The following is a 15,295-nucleotide window of genomic DNA, read 5'->3' as shown; positions in this document are numbered from 1 at the left end:
AGTCTGCCAAGTCCTGTCTCAACACCTGCAAAGACACCTGTAGCATTACCTAGCCATACCAGTACTGCTGCTCACACTGTATCATCTAAGGAACCATCACCCCTGATGGAATTCTGATAAACAAACTAGACTGCATCAACAAACACCTACAAATGATAATAGTACCTTCCTGACTTGTCTCGTCTAACAAAAGAGAAATTATGACTGCATTATTTAGATTGTCTCTATCATTTGTCTGTAATCTTACCAAAATGTCGTTATATGTCGCCTGTCTGCTCTCAAGTAAAACGTAAAATTTATAGTGTGTGTGAATAAATAAACAAGTTGAAAAAGTAAAGGACATTGTCGTGGTGTTTTTGACTTAGACTGTTTTTGTTTCTATTCTAGATAGAGCTATGTAACAAATATTATAAGACTTCTGTTTACTCTTGAGGATGGGCTTTCCTCTCTCGCAAGTTCTTGGCTGCTGCGGCAGCTGATGGTGCCGGTTTAACTACGTGCGACGTATTGTTGCTGTTGATGGTGTTGACTAGCGATTGTCCAACAGAATGTAAATCGTTTTGTGCTACGGGAGCTGGTGAATATTGCTGTTGTTGAGCTTTCAAGGCTGCTGGAGATGGCGCTAGTGGAGGTGGTGGACCAGATTTCTTTATTGTATTTGATGAGTTTTCTGTTGGTGTATGATGTTCGGTTGTTATACTTGGTTTTGGTACAACGTCTGTATGTAAAGCAGCTGGTTTAGGTATCACTTCTGGCGTCAATGCAACACTAGACTCTTGTTGATGATGATGTAATGGCTGTTGTTGGTGTTTTGGTTTAGGAAGCAATGGTGGTGGTTTGGATACATCAGAGCTCTCAATACGTGAAGGAAGTGCTGAAGTTAACGTAGATCCATAAAGTGCTGCCAATTCACGGACACGAGATCCACCACCTCCCAAGGCTGGTGCCTTCGGTTGTGGAGCTGAAATAACAGGTCTTGTACTTATTGGTTCTGCGTGTGATGGAGATTTGGGTGTTGGAGTGGTTGATATTGTCGGTGCTTCGGATATTGTCGGAGTAGTTGGTGTCGGTGAGGCGACCATGGTATTTGTCGATGGACCAGACATGGAAGCACGGGTTGGTGACGATGGTTTCTTTGGTGGAATGGGTGGGGGTTTCGATGGTCCACCAGCAGCAAGGCTCGATAAACTGGTTGATGATGGGCTAGGTCTAGCAGGAACTGGTGGAGCACTTGACGGTATAGATTGAATCGACAATCTCGAATCTACATTAATAGTTTCACCAGACTTTCTAACGCGACGTAATCTGGGACTACCTGAACCTTCAGGTTTTGACGCTACATCTGGTGGTCTAGGTATGGGAGCACCGATTTCTTCAACTCTAGGCATTGAAGAGGATCGTTTCACGAGAGCTGGATCTGAGCTTGCCAACAACGAAATGTCCGTAGACGACGTCTTGGTCTTGGAACTTATTGATCTACTGCTCATCATTTGTCTTGCAGCTTCTAAATTGGCTGGCGACCATGTCATGGCTCCTGGTTTCATATCACTGAGCTGTCTCTCAATCAGTGATAATTGAATCGAGCTGCTGCCCTTGATTCCAGTAGGCGATATACAGTCCTTGGCATCTCGTATAGCACTATTGAATGAGTCCATCCATATTTTCCGTTCTTTGTCACTAGCACACTCGAAAATGTACGGATCCTTGCGTTCTTGAATTGACAAGGAGAAAGCACTCTTGGCCGTTGTATCTGGAACGATTTCCACGGTTTCGAGAACTGATAGTGGGTAGATTTTGGAGACTTGTGCCTTCTTGTTCTTGATGACTCCGTATTTGGCAATGATTAGGCAGTCCGAGAACAGGACGACGTATCGTTCTGCTGTGTTCATGGACATTCCCAGATCAAAACGACTAAGCATGCCTTCATTGATGTATCGTCGAGAAGGTTCGTGAACCAGGGAACCCTAAGCCAACCATTTGGTAAGTTGTTTTTGGGTGCAAGCTTCAGCTGTTGACTCCCCCACCTCTGAAAATTCCAATTTCTGCATGATGGCCAACATCTTCTGCTGATTCTCTACAAATCGACGTCTTTCATTGACGACATCGACCACCTTGTTGATGTTTGTAGCCGCTAATTCCAGATTAGCTCTGTCTGGATGTCCTACCGGTGTGTGTTTGAGCAATTCCTATATAGACATATGTGAGTAAATCTTGTTACATCTTGCAAACAATGAACTTGTGCATACCTTGAGAATCAACGGATATTTGCAAACACGTTGTACTGGCTTGATTAAGAACGCACCAATATCCAGGCCACGACAGTCAGGTCGAAGGAAGCAATACATCAAGAAGCCTCTTAAGTCCTCATTTCCTTTTTCACGTTTGAGATATGCCATTGCTTCCGGCTGATTCGCACAGTATAGAGTATAGATCTTGAAGTATTGTTCCTGGAGTGAAAGGTATGAGATCGCTTGAATGTCGCGTTTTTTGCCGTCTCACAAAAAGGTGGCATACCACTTTGATGAATATATCTGCCACTTCTTTAACAACACCGTTAGAGAGCCGCCGTCTCTCTTCCAAACGAGAAAGCAGTTCCTGATATGATAAAAGGTTCAGAAATCCCGCTTTGGGCATGTGACTGGTACAGCAAAGACTCACTTGGTTGACTGGAAGTAATTGTTCGATATTTGAAAACACCACATGCAAATCTTTGCCAGGCACAATACTCTTATCCCTCATGTTCTTCATGAAGAGCTAAGCGTCATGGCGTTAGAGAGGGCAACAGAAGGCAAACAAAATCAAACGCACAACGTACATTAATCACAATATGTAAATCCCGCACGTATTCTCGTTCGGTAATAAGCAACTCATAGATAACCTCCTGTCGTTTCAATTCCTCTTTTGGCAGTTTCTCAAGCGCAATCACAAATCTCGGTCGTCCATCATCCCACGAAGTGACATGTCCCAATCCAGAAGCAGGGGCAGTTTCGAAGTTCACTTCCGAATCATCCAAGACAAACCACTTGTCGTGTGCCAGCACACCTCCAATTTGAGCAAGTGGATTGATCTTCTTTTTACCAGCAGGTATCCCATCACCCTCTGAAACGGATGTAACAGATACCTCGGAAAACTGACGTTCGTGGGCTGCTGTAGGTGACAATGGAGCATCAATGTCCAATGTGGAGGCATCGCCAGGAGCCATGGATAACCGAAGTGACGAGTCGTCTCCAGGCATTGGTCTCTTGTACTTGAGATACCATGATCGCACTTGCTGAGAGTCGTTCACAGAGCCATTACTTCCCCCTTCAATTGAGCTATCGTCATCTGCACCGACCTCTTTGGATTTTGCAGACTCGAGGCTTGTACCAGAATCTCCGACTTCTTCAGTATTGTCATGCTCGCATTTTGACTTCGACCTAAATAGTGCATTCCACGATGCATTCGACTGAGATTTCTTCTTCAAGCTCATTGATCCCATTGGATTTGATTCAGCTTCTGCGTATTTCGAAACAAGGGATTAAAAAGTTAGTTGGGTTGTAACGATATGACAAAATAACGCGTCTTGTACCATTGGTAGGTCGTCTCTGCCTCCTATTAGGTCCAATGGTGCCGCCATCACCAGCGGCACTTCCAGGGCGTTGTGAGTATCGAGCTTCCAAAACTGTACGAGCAGCAGCAACCTTTTCCTGAGTTTCCTCGCCGCCCATATTATTTGGTGGTCCCCCAGTAGTGACTACTGGACGTGGAGTGGCCATGTTTGATGATGAAAATTCCGTTTGAGGCCGTCAACCAAAGCTGCAACGGTGCCATCAATCTCAAACCCAAACCCGGTGGCAAGAAGCTATCGAACGAGAGAATCAGCGCAAAAATGTGAATATTGTAACGTGAAATTCAAGTCAAATATGACACATAGTTGATGTCTTTAAAGTTCATTATGTTGTATTCTTCATTCGCAGAAAAATCTGGTCGAATAATACCTAAAGAGACGGGTCAACTTTCATAGGGGCTGACAGTAGATCCATTCACTTACAGGACGTAAGCAAATCTAATCTATCAGCATCATGAGCTACCAGGCAAGTGTCCAACAGGGAGGAAGAAATGTTTTTGGATTTTGAGGAAATGTGATTTTGGGAAAAATTGTATCAGAACGATGGAGACCTAGGTCGAGGACACAAGATCAGACATCATATCATATTGATTGTGCACTGTACTTATTATGACTCTACGTGAGAATCATTGCTGTCTCGTTGAACTATCTAACAATGCATTCGAAAATAGGCTGCCGATCAAAAGAAGGAGGACTTTCGAAAGTATCTGGAAAAGAATGGAATAACGGACGCTCTCACTAAAGGTACCATTTAAACGGCGTGCCTGAGCATGCATTTTAAAAGTCGGGTTCTCACAAATCATATTCAGTGTTGGTGGGTCTGTATGAAGAACCAGAGAAACCTGAAAACCCTGTAGAGTACGTGTATCTCGATTAATGCTATGTTTCACAACATCTCTTTAATTAACTCTGATCCACCTACCATCAACTATGCAGCTTCATCAAACAATTCTTGGGTGGACCTTCAAACGTCGATGTAGAGGCCCTTAAACACGAGAATGAAGATCTACGACGAAAGGTCGATGAATTGCAAGCCCGATTAGATGAAGTCCTCAAGGCATGTGCTCGTTTTGTCACGGTTTTGCAGACGACGTATGTATTGATTGAACTTTATAATCATAGCCAGCGATGCCTGAGGCAACTTCAGACGCTCCTGCTCAGTAAAGCGTCCTGTAATACACACTGTAGATACTGTAAAGATGATAAGAAATACGTGATTCATTTCGGCATGAGCAATTCTATGATGTTTGGTTGTCATCCAGTCACCTGAAATTGAAGGCACGAATTCCAACAAAGAGAGTAGGTGGAAAGATTTAGATCCCTTCGTTCTAAAGCAATGGCACCGCGTGTTGTAGGAGTCCTCTTATTCGACGTTTTCGAAGCTTTGGATGTAAGTGATGAGCGTACAATGGAAGCAACCGCCAAAACAGACTCACTCATTCCACATCTCTTTGTATTTAATAGGTTTACGGACCACTGGAACTACTCTGCAATCAGCTTGTTGCTTCACATTTCAAGATCATCACAAGTGCAACGTCAACATTTGCAACATACACCTGTTGAAATCAGGACTGATCAACTTTTAATATCACAATTCAGTTTCAGCTGATGGAGGACCCGTCAACATTCATACTGGTCAAACTGTTCTAGTTGACCACTCTTATGACAACTGTCCAAGTGAATCCAAGCTTTCTGTTGCCTTCTTACTGATTAGTCACGGTTGAGGCTGACCAAAATTTGTATTTGAATTTATAGAACTGGACATCTTGTTCATTCCTGGTGGATTTGGTACACGAAAGTTGATTGATGATGTACCAACAATCAACTGGAGTATGCGGCGCTTATTGACCTGACTACAAAATCACGGAGAAACTCACCCGGGCATTCTTCCAATAGTCAAAACTCGATCTCAAGAAGCTGAATACGTTTGGACGGTTTGTACAGGTGCTGCTGTTCTCGCCAAGACCGGTCTACTTGACGGGAAGCGAGCTACCAGCAACAAGAGAAGCTTCGCGTTGTAAGTTGAGGCCTCCGAAATCTCACACGAAGCTCTTCCCTATTCTCAGTCGTTGATTGTAGTGTCGTCTCAACTGGCCCAAAAGTATCATGGATTGCTAAAGCCAGATGGGTTGAGGATGGCAAGTTCTGGACTTCATCAGGAGTGGCTGCAGGTCTGTTTCCATATGTCTTACCTTGTTGTACGTTTGGAATCTGACGGAGTGTGCTGACGGAGTGTGCTGTTCTAGGAATTGATATGACGTACGCTGCAATTGCAAAACTGACTACTCCTGAACTGGCCAAGCAAGTTGCTGATGCTGTGGAATACTCTCCACACACAGACAGCTCATGGGATCCATATGCTGATATTCACAATGCCAAAGACCACATTCCCAAATTGTAAAATTGGTCTTCCTAGGGCATTGTAGGGAAGAAATGTTTATTCAGAAATAGATCTCAGTTCAAGACAACAACCTGACGCCGTGTCATTTTCATTAATTGCAAATCAAAAGGCAGGATTTTTTGCTGATGTGCCCACCAGGCACAAACTGGCTAATTTGAAGAGAGAGATGTGGTTCAAACATTCACAGGAAGGTCTCAATTTGCAAACACTATGGTTTCGGGCCATTTTGTACGTCAACACTCGAAATGGCTGCCTTTCCGAGCTCTCTTCTAATCTTCTAACTATGTGCCAGTTTCATACAATGCTCGAATGCAAAGAAATTACTCGGAATTACTCCGAGCGGCTGTGATGGAAACGGAAGCTACAATGTGAACTCTCAAGAGGTAAATTACCACTTGTTTGGCTTCTCTGTGCTCTGACTTTATAATGTTTTTGACGCCATTTCTTCGTATAGTGCGCAGAAAGCAACTTCGACTCCTTCTCTCAATGTTGTCGTAAGGCCGGCAAGTTTCCAGGACCACCGTATGTCTATGACACCACTCTATCTTGTGGAGGCAAGCACAGAGGAACAATCGGCTAAAAACCATTCTGTTGTGATTTTTGAGATTTCGTTTGTCAAATTTGTGGATTGATTTGTGTAAGTCGTTGACAATTCTTCACATTTGTTCGAGATGTAGTCTCCAAAAGAAAGCTTGATGTCCGGTTGTACATGTGCGAAGGCTGTATTGATTGAGTATAGCGGCACTACCCCGATTAGTCAACTATGCACTATTGTTTCTTGGCATGAGCCATATCTCTTAGAGCGTCGACAATTGCGGTAGGAGGTACATTGAGCCTGACTAGCTCCAAGATCTAGGAGAACCCACACAGCCAGATGTTAAGCAATGTTGATACCAATGGACGTCCGTTCTGGCGATTCTTACAATCTTAAAGACATCCTGACGTATTATAAGTCCAGAAGACGCGGCCAGATCGTACAGTTCAGCATCAACTAGTATTGATGTGAGCATAGTTCGGAAATCGCAGTTTGGATCAAACAAGACGCCAACATTGTTGAAAGATGGAACTCACCAGACTTTTGGAGCAATGACTCTGGAACTTGTGGAATGCTTGCTTGCATACTGATGTCCTGTATATATGTAAAGCACGTCAGAAAATGGACGTTTCAAGCAAACGTGATATTTGAAACATCAAATGTTGGCTTAAATTTCGTGTCGAGAAGCAGTAGTTCTCCATAACATATTGTCATGACACGTACTAGATCCTATATTGCTAGTCTGAAGCTGGTGTTTGGTATCCTCTCTGTACTGTCGATTGCTCCAAAAAAATAAAATTTCATCCACCACAACGTACTTGAGGGACAAGCAAAACGATGCAAGCTCCAATAGCATTCTCCATATGTCGGAGAGCTCTGGCGTCGGTATGTAAACATAGTCCCTGTATGCCTCTTGGTGACTTAAGCAATGACCAACCTTTTCTCATTTGCAAAATAGGGCTGCCGATTCAACAATACTCTTCCAAGGCATCTCGCCACAATCCCAACCAGTAAGCATACACTAGCAATGCCAATGACAACGTACTCATACTCTTCCTCGTTTAGCTGATGCAGATAGCTTTGCACCTGGGACTCTGGTCTCATCATCACCACATCCAATTTCACACATTCGATTGCTCAAGATTATACCACACGAGAATGAATCATTGGAGGTACATGAATGGAAGCACATATTTGTATCTTACTGTGGGACTCAACTCGTATGTCTGTTATACAGGAAAGGAATGGCAGACTACACAGAGAACGACTACAACACTTCCATCACCAGTTCTGGATGGACAATAATATGGACTTTGTTGCTGCAAAGGACAACTTTGAGACCGAGTGTAAGTGTTTGCACCTCATACAAACATACTGGTATACCAATACTTTCTTTTGCTCCACAGTCATGACTCAACACGGCCGCCCAGCAGCACCATCCGACCTATCTCGCTTCTACAGATCCTATCTAGAATCATCATACGATCGACACGCAGAGTACAACTACAAGGTCTGGAAGTCATCGTTCGAGGCCCTTGTGCCGGCCTTCCAATCGGAATTCTCAAGATGGAGGAGGAGGGTGTTTGCTGCGAGAGAGGAGCGGTTGCCGTGGGCGCCGCCGAGACCGTCGTGGAGGCGATCCTTCTCGAGGGGGTTGGCGCATCTGGGATATGGGTATCGGGCTGTTGGAGTTACCGTAAGATAGGAACGTTAAAAGCACACATACACACCACTACCAAAATTTTGTAAAGGTCTCGTTGAATTTAGGTAAATTTGATACATTTTATAATGAAAGACAATCTTTGGCTTGAGTTGGATTGTATTGTGGTGTAGTGTGTGAGCACCGTATCCAGTTCCAACATAGAAGAGAGTGCGCAATATCCATTTCCAACAAAGAAGAAACCGAACTAAATGACACAAGCTAACACAAATGTCGTGTTTTTTTTTTGTACGTACAGTGTATTGAGTAAGTCTCTAGAAAGAACCAAATGATACTGTACGAAGATTTCCTTCCAATAAAGAAGATTCCCAGATCTTCAGGCTCCTTTGTATACAAGGCACCTCCACATCATCCATATAGTCATCATCAGAATATCCATTCTTTCGGGGTGGAGGAGGAGCATCTTCACCAAACTTCTTTGTGACCAAGGACTATGCGATATGAATACATCCGTCCGTGTTCCAAGCATCGTTGAAGAGCTCAGATTTTACGTCATCAGCCTTGATGTGCCGAGCTTCACGAGCATTTGGATTGTAAACGTTTTGATTGGCTGCTCCAACTGTTGCTGGAGATGCATGTTGAATGATACGATGAATGTCTGTTTGTAAGGCGAGCGAAAGTCTACTCAAGTCCATTCATCATCGTTGGATGCCTACCAGCTATGAGAATGTATAGTAAGCACATAATATTGATTGTACATCAATATCGATGGAAGAACAATTCAAATATTGGCGAAATTTGCCTTGTCTGCTGGAGCATTGTTTCGAATGAGCAAAGGTTGATGTCCATCAATACTGATATAGCAAGGAGAGAGATCAACCTGGTTGACGGCAGCATCCAACAAGTCCTCCAGAGCCTTCTGTGCAGCAAGAAACTGCAGCTTTGGTGGTCCACGGTTCATTCTAATACTTCAAAGACTAATTAACTGCGCTCAGAAGATATATAAAGGCATTAAGAAGGCAAATCATGACATAGACTGAGGCTTACGATAACATTTTTTTTTGCTTTAGTCCTTGATGATCTTCAGTATTGCCGAGCTGATTTTGTGTCAAAATGAACGAACAACTTGACTTCTTGGTTTGAAGGTTGGACGGAAGCAAGACGGAAGATTCACGCGTCGAACAAGTCAAGATCGCCAATAAATATTTCCAGTGCTTAGAAAAATTGTAAGAACCGAACTTCTCATTCTTGCCAAGCTGACGAAGCAGGCTCAACTTTTGGACGACCGTTGAAAGGCAGCACACGACTAAACCTGTAATCGCATACGTGAAGGACAGAGCAACAAAGCAACGATGAGCGCTCACAAGCCTGTTGGGATCGAGCCAGGAAGCGAGAATGAGAAGCCTCTTCTCGCTGCTTCGAATTACGATGTAGATCCTTTCAAGGTGTTTCGTGGAGCAGAGAAAGTCACTCCCGAAACGCATCCAGATCCATTCGATCTCTGTGACGAGGTAATGTTGCACTGGATTTACGTGTGTCTACTTCAAAGACGTCCGCTTTTGCATTGGATTTCGAGGAATCATTTGATCGTGGAACAGGAATCAACGGTGACACAAGTCAATCGCTTACCTATCGCATATATAGGACCGAAAAATCATTCATATGTCTCCAGCTCCAAAGTACTATAAGCCAGTGGAACAGCTCAGGCCCTTGTACGTGGTGGTTTTTCTTCCTGCGTCTGTTGCCCGTTTTTTGAGACCAATTGACCAACATGTACAAATTAGGTCCATTGTAGGTGTCGGACATGGAATGAGTGGAATTAATTTGGCTATCATGCACAACTATAGGCTGAAAAATACTACTTTGAAGATCTAGTAAGGCTTTGTATTGACACACTCACAGTCATAAATCACTGATATCTTTCAACTTAGCGAAAAGAACTCTGACGTTGGAGGCACCTGGCTAGTTAACCGCTATCCTGGAGTCAGATGTGATGTACCGAGTCATCGATACTGTTGGAGATTCGAGCCAAATGACTGGACATCAGGATATGCAACCTCAGCCGAGATATGGGAATACTTCAATCGTGTTGCCAAAAAATATGACACTGTCAAATATGTCACGTATAATGCAGAGGTCATTTCTGCTGAATGGCTTGAGCCCATGTACAAATGGAAGGTCAAGACCAACATCAAGTGCCAAGTTGTCGAGGAATACTTTGATGTCTTTGTAAGTGACGAGTGGTTTCGTTGTAATGTGGCCATTGTTATTGATAATGCCACAATGCCTGCTTTAGGTAAATGGGCAAGGCGCTCTTGATAGACCGAAAATGCCTGAAGGCGTTTCTGGAGCGGAAACCTACAAAGGAACCATTCTACACTCTGCGAAGTGGGACACCAACTTTGATTATACTGACAAGGAGGTTTCCATCATTGGAACTGGTAGCTCTGGAATCCAAGTTATTACCGCAATGGCTAGCAAAGTGAAGAAAATGGACATTTACATCCGAACTCCATCATACATATTGCCATTCTACGAGCCTTTGGAATTCACAGAAAAACAACGAGCTCAATTCAGGAGTGGCGGCTTCCACTGGCAGTACTTCCGTGACTCCTTCCTCCGTGGTGAACGCTTCTGGCCAGTATTCAATCGAAACTCTAAAATGCAGCACCGCATTCGTAATGTAAGTCTTCATTGTCATAATGAGCTTACATATGTTCCTTACTACTCTGTTTCTAATCAGGACGCATTGAAATTATTGGAGAAGGAAGTTAAAGATCCAATACTCAGGAAGCAATTGACACCAAATTACGCTCTTGGATGTCGTCGTTTGACTCCGTCTGAAAACTTTTATGATGTCGTTCAGATGCCTAATGTACATTTGATCTGGGATCCGATCGTTGAAATCGCACCAGAAGGAATAGTTACAACCAAGAAGGATGATCCTAGTGTTCGAACTCTGCACAAGACTCCCATTATTGTCTGTGCTACTGGGTAATAGCGCTCGTGTTGTGTGGTTTTGAGTACGTCTAATACTGACACCAACAACTTTGGGTAGCTTCGATGTGTCGTACAGACCTCCATTCCCAGTGGTTGGACGTAACGGAGCCACACTTCAGGACTGCTGGAAGGAGAACCCGATCTGTTACAAATCTGTCATGTGAGTGGAGATGACTTCGCAACACGTCTCATATCATCTAACATTCTGTATATATAGGACTGCCGGCTTCCCAAACTATTTCATGATGATGGGACCCTTCGCTCCCGTAGCAGCAGGCGGCTTACACATGCATACAGAAGCCCAAATCAACTACATGATTCAGTGCCTGCATCGCCTGCAACAGGAACCTGAGCTAAAGTATGTGGAGCCAAGGTTGGATGCACAACAAAAGTTCAACGATTGGATACAGAATTGGCACAAGACTGAAGAAACAGGTAAGCAGAAGTTTGCACTCAAGTTAAAGCCAACAGTTGAAGTGTTAACGTTCTATACAACTTGTCTTCCACGTTTAGTCTGGGGCACAAACTGTGGGGGATGGTATTCCCAACGTAATGGATTTGTTATTCAGTTCCCTGGTAGTGCAACGCAATACCATGACATGATGTACACACCAGACTGGAAGGAATTGCAGTATGGCAATGTAAGCCAGTGGTTTAGGACATTCATACCAATCACATCAACACTTTTGAATCCTTCACTAAAACGATACTTTTGTAGGACGCTTCACCAAAGCTGTAAGGCTTTAAGTAGTGCCAATCGAACATTGTCCATGGGAGCGAGTTCCTACTTTTTTTAATACGACTTAAATGAGATTAGTAGCAATGAGAATTTACCTTGAAAATACTTAGCGTGCAACTTAAACTTGGTATATAGAGGTCGGCGCTTTTGGTTGTTGATGATCTTCAGAATTGATGTCGCGTCGGCACGAATTTGAGGTTCGAACTTCGAATCATTGAATCGAAAAGAGAGCAAGTTTACGTGTTTGTCAACAATCAATTCAACATATCAGCAAAAAATTTGTAAAATAGTGACGGGTACTAGCCGCTGCGAACTAGGTTCCATGCAAGTTTGGATAGGAAGTTTTGATTGAAACCACAACAGTCAACTTCATTGTAAATCGAAAAGAAGAAGGCCTTGTTGAAGCAATTGAGGTGAGCGCTTTGTCATACGAAGCTTCGTGGTTTTTGTCTGAGCTTGTTCGCAGAATATTGTGCTAACCTTTCAACCTTTCGCTTTTCATCACAGCACAAGTTGGATCGATAAATTTTAGCAACGAAAAGTCGATAGATGAATCCAATTATGCTACTTTTACTCTTCTCAAAGGCTCGTCATTAGCTGGCTTACTGAACTCCTCGTTTTCTAGTGTCGCATCAACCTCATCAACTGCCAACATGGTCGACCAATCCGAGCCAGAGCAACTAGAGCCTCATCATCCCTTGGAGCTATGGAACATGATCTGTTCCAAGGCTGCAGAGATCTCGCTTGGAACTCTTGCAAGGACGTGAGAAGACATGAACTGTGTTGCTCTCAAGTACTTGGATCGTGTTATTGGTCTTGTAAGCTTGCACCTTTTGCTCAAATTTTCAAAATGGAGCAATTTCTTAGCTCTGTTGCTCTCGTATAGGGTTCATGGGCTGACAACCACGGAGATTCTCACTTGAATCAGCCCTGTGAAGCATCATGTGTCTTTGCCGATGCTGGAAAATCGTAAACAACCAGCAACCATATATCAGCAACCCAGTTTTTCCAACGTACGAATCGTTAATCTTTGGGAGCTCTCGGGAGGCTTCCGTGTGCTCTTCGAAGAAGTATGTCCCCTCCACTTCCTCGAAGAACAATGAGGGAATGGGTGGATAAACGCGTCCTCACCGTCGCTGCAGAGCTCATCATCGCATGCAATCTCGCTGTATATGTAGAGTTGTCCACTGATATCCTAGAACATTTAGTAAGATGGTTTCCTAGGACCATTACGAAACTCTCAATGCAGGCCAAAACGTTTGAACTTCCAGAGTTCGCGGCATTCATGGCCAAGTCACCTAGCATAAGGAATGATGTATTCAATCGTGGACCCTATGATGCAGTTTCTGCTTGCATTCAGTCACAGCACCTCCACAGTTGTCATGTGGAACTTCGTACAGCCCGTTTATTCTGGTAGATCAATCATTATAGCTTTGGAGGTTGATAGTGTACATACTTTGAAGGAATTGGACTTGAAGTCACTCGATATAAGCCACGTACCTGGCTTCCGTTTCGTGAAGTACGAAAACTTGACCAAGTTGAGAGTAGTGTTTCATTCCAGTCGGTTCAATGGCCTTGGAAACAGGAAGGGCAAGCTTAAGTCGCTAGTCTTGGCCAACATTATTACCGCAACTGCACCCATTATAAATAGTATTATCCACGCGAACCGTCTTACTCTGGAAGAGATTGAACTGCCCTGTCCTCGATCTGATGACGAGGAACATGAAGGTATAAACCATGACGGGCTTCATACTCCACATGTATCACAAGATCTCGTGGTAAACATTGTTCGAACTATATTCGAACTCGAATTTTCACTTTGAACATGTCAGTCGATAATGCCAACCGATCCTTTACATCACGAGGAAGTTCAATCAAAAAGCTACGACTGCCTTAGTATACCGAAGATGAGTTTGATATCAACCTCATTATAGAACACTGTCTCAATCTGAAAGACTTGGCTTTGGACCACTTTGGCATATCATAATCGCCATTATTTCTAAGTTGGTAAACTTAAAACGAAACTGTCTATAGGCCCACGAAGTAGGACCATGTCGTTAAATCTCATAGCACAGGCATTTAAGCATCGAGATCCCAAGTCTTCAGCAGTCAAACTTGAATTTGGGGAAAGCACAGAATGTCAAGCTAGTGATGAGCTAGTCGAGTGCTTGAAGGTAGTCGCTCCAGATGAGAAGACTTGGACGTTTATACGAGATTATTGCGGACAGTTGCATCGTCACGTATGGTATAACCGTGGCCTGCTCAAAGACATCGACAACAACGTATATGTTTAGTGCTTTGGTCTGCTGCTCGAGTTGATCAGTCTTGTAGTTAGTGCGTAAATCGTAGTGGCCCTTCTCCGATTGTAGAACTAGTAAATAAGTGAAGGAAACTGATCTAAACTGATTCGGTAAATGAATTCCGCACAAAGCGACCAAAAGCGTCAGAGGCAACAAGCGACAAGAGATTTCAAGAGATTTCATCTCTGTGGTTTGGCAAGCAGCAGCAGAGAAACATCGATGATGTCCGCAAAAGGTAAATTGGCCAATCATAGATTTTTTGAGACTTCTCTCATTCAATGCTGAGCCAGAAAACGGTTGGAAAACCACTCACAAAGGAGGGAGGACGGCCAATGAAATCACTAACGAGAAGGTCGCTCTCGTTTAGCGCAAAAGACCAGATAGACCCATATTCGTTACTCTCACGGTCACTGAATAACTACAGTTTGGCTGTGAGAACATCCACTGTTCCCTTCGACGACGATTCACCACCAAGTTTCTTGTCGTCGGGAATAGGGAAGCAGCTTGCTTTACCGTCGCAGAGCTTCAACTTTAGGGTACGAGTTGTTCTTCTTCTCCTTTCACTCCTCATGTTTACATGGACGGACAACATCAACCGTTGTGAGGTGTTAACGTTTTCAACACATAGGGTCTTTTGGTTAATCTTGGATCTGGATGTAGGCCGTGGCCCGTGACGGCCTCGACACCGCTTTATAACTCGACCACAACGCTGGGATTTGTAAATTTTGAAGGAGACTACAACTGTACCTCCTTCGACACTGCCCTCAAAACCATCACAAGTCAATTCTATCCAGTACCAGCCGGCTCTCCGCCGCCGATATTATTCGTTTCCAACTATGAGATTGACCTTGTTGATAATTTTGTGGTAAGTGGCAGCATCAGAGGTTAGTCAACACCTCGCGTCCTAACAATATTTCAATCCTAGGCATCTGGCATTCAGGCGAATCTGATTCTTTTAGATATCACCATGGGCGTTTCGATAGGCACCCTTTTAAACACCATGAGCAACACGACATACGTTTTAGCTGAAGTGCAACCTGTGCCAACAGGGTC

The 15,295-nt window shown here is 43.7% G+C and overlaps 4 protein-coding genes across 4 annotated transcripts; 2 read left to right on the top strand and 2 right to left on the bottom strand.

Annotated features, from left to right (window-relative positions):
• Window positions 1-422: 422 nt before the first annotated feature.
• Window positions 423-3,755, bottom strand: SmJEL517_g00356 (uncharacterized protein; the record flags this gene model as incomplete). Its single annotated transcript, XM_031166286.1, has 7 exons — window positions 423-1,964; window positions 2,025-2,186; window positions 2,247-2,447; window positions 2,515-2,595; window positions 2,659-2,754; window positions 2,816-3,495; window positions 3,569-3,755. The coding sequence occupies 7 exons, from the start codon at window positions 3,753-3,755 to the stop codon at window positions 423-425; spliced, it is 2,949 nt and encodes a 982-aa protein (XP_031027836.1).
• A 306-nt stretch (window positions 3,756-4,061) lies between these two features.
• Window positions 4,062-4,771, top strand: SmJEL517_g00355 (uncharacterized protein; the record flags this gene model as incomplete). The annotated part of the gene is made up of 5 exons (XM_031166285.1): window positions 4,062-4,100; window positions 4,279-4,351; window positions 4,417-4,465; window positions 4,544-4,685; window positions 4,730-4,771. 5 exons carry the CDS (start codon window positions 4,062-4,064, stop codon window positions 4,769-4,771), a joined length of 345 nt encoding a protein of 114 aa, XP_031027837.1.
• Window positions 4,772-6,776: 2,005 nt separating this feature from the next.
• On the bottom strand, window positions 6,777-7,128 carry SmJEL517_g00354 (uncharacterized protein; the record flags this gene model as incomplete). The annotated part of the gene is made up of 3 exons (XM_031166284.1): window positions 6,777-6,860; window positions 6,932-6,999; window positions 7,080-7,128. 3 exons carry the CDS (start codon window positions 7,126-7,128, stop codon window positions 6,777-6,779), a joined length of 201 nt encoding a protein of 66 aa, XP_031027838.1.
• Window positions 7,129-7,380: 252 nt separating this feature from the next.
• On the top strand, window positions 7,381-8,248 carry SmJEL517_g00353 (uncharacterized protein; the record flags this gene model as incomplete). The annotated part of the gene is made up of 5 exons (XM_031166283.1): window positions 7,381-7,428; window positions 7,502-7,553; window positions 7,609-7,715; window positions 7,781-7,889; window positions 7,950-8,248. The coding sequence occupies 5 exons, from the start codon at window positions 7,381-7,383 to the stop codon at window positions 8,246-8,248; spliced, it is 615 nt and encodes a 204-aa protein (XP_031027831.1).
• Between the last annotated feature and the right edge of the window lie 7,047 nt (window positions 8,249-15,295).

This window comes from Synchytrium microbalum, assembly GCF_006535985.1.
Source record: "Synchytrium microbalum strain JEL517 chromosome Unknown SmJEL517_scf0001, whole genome shotgun sequence".
Lineage (NCBI taxonomy): Eukaryota > Fungi > Chytridiomycota > Chytridiomycetes > Synchytriales > Synchytriaceae > Synchytrium > Synchytrium microbalum.
This window is presented reverse-complemented; position numbering and strand designations above follow the sequence as displayed.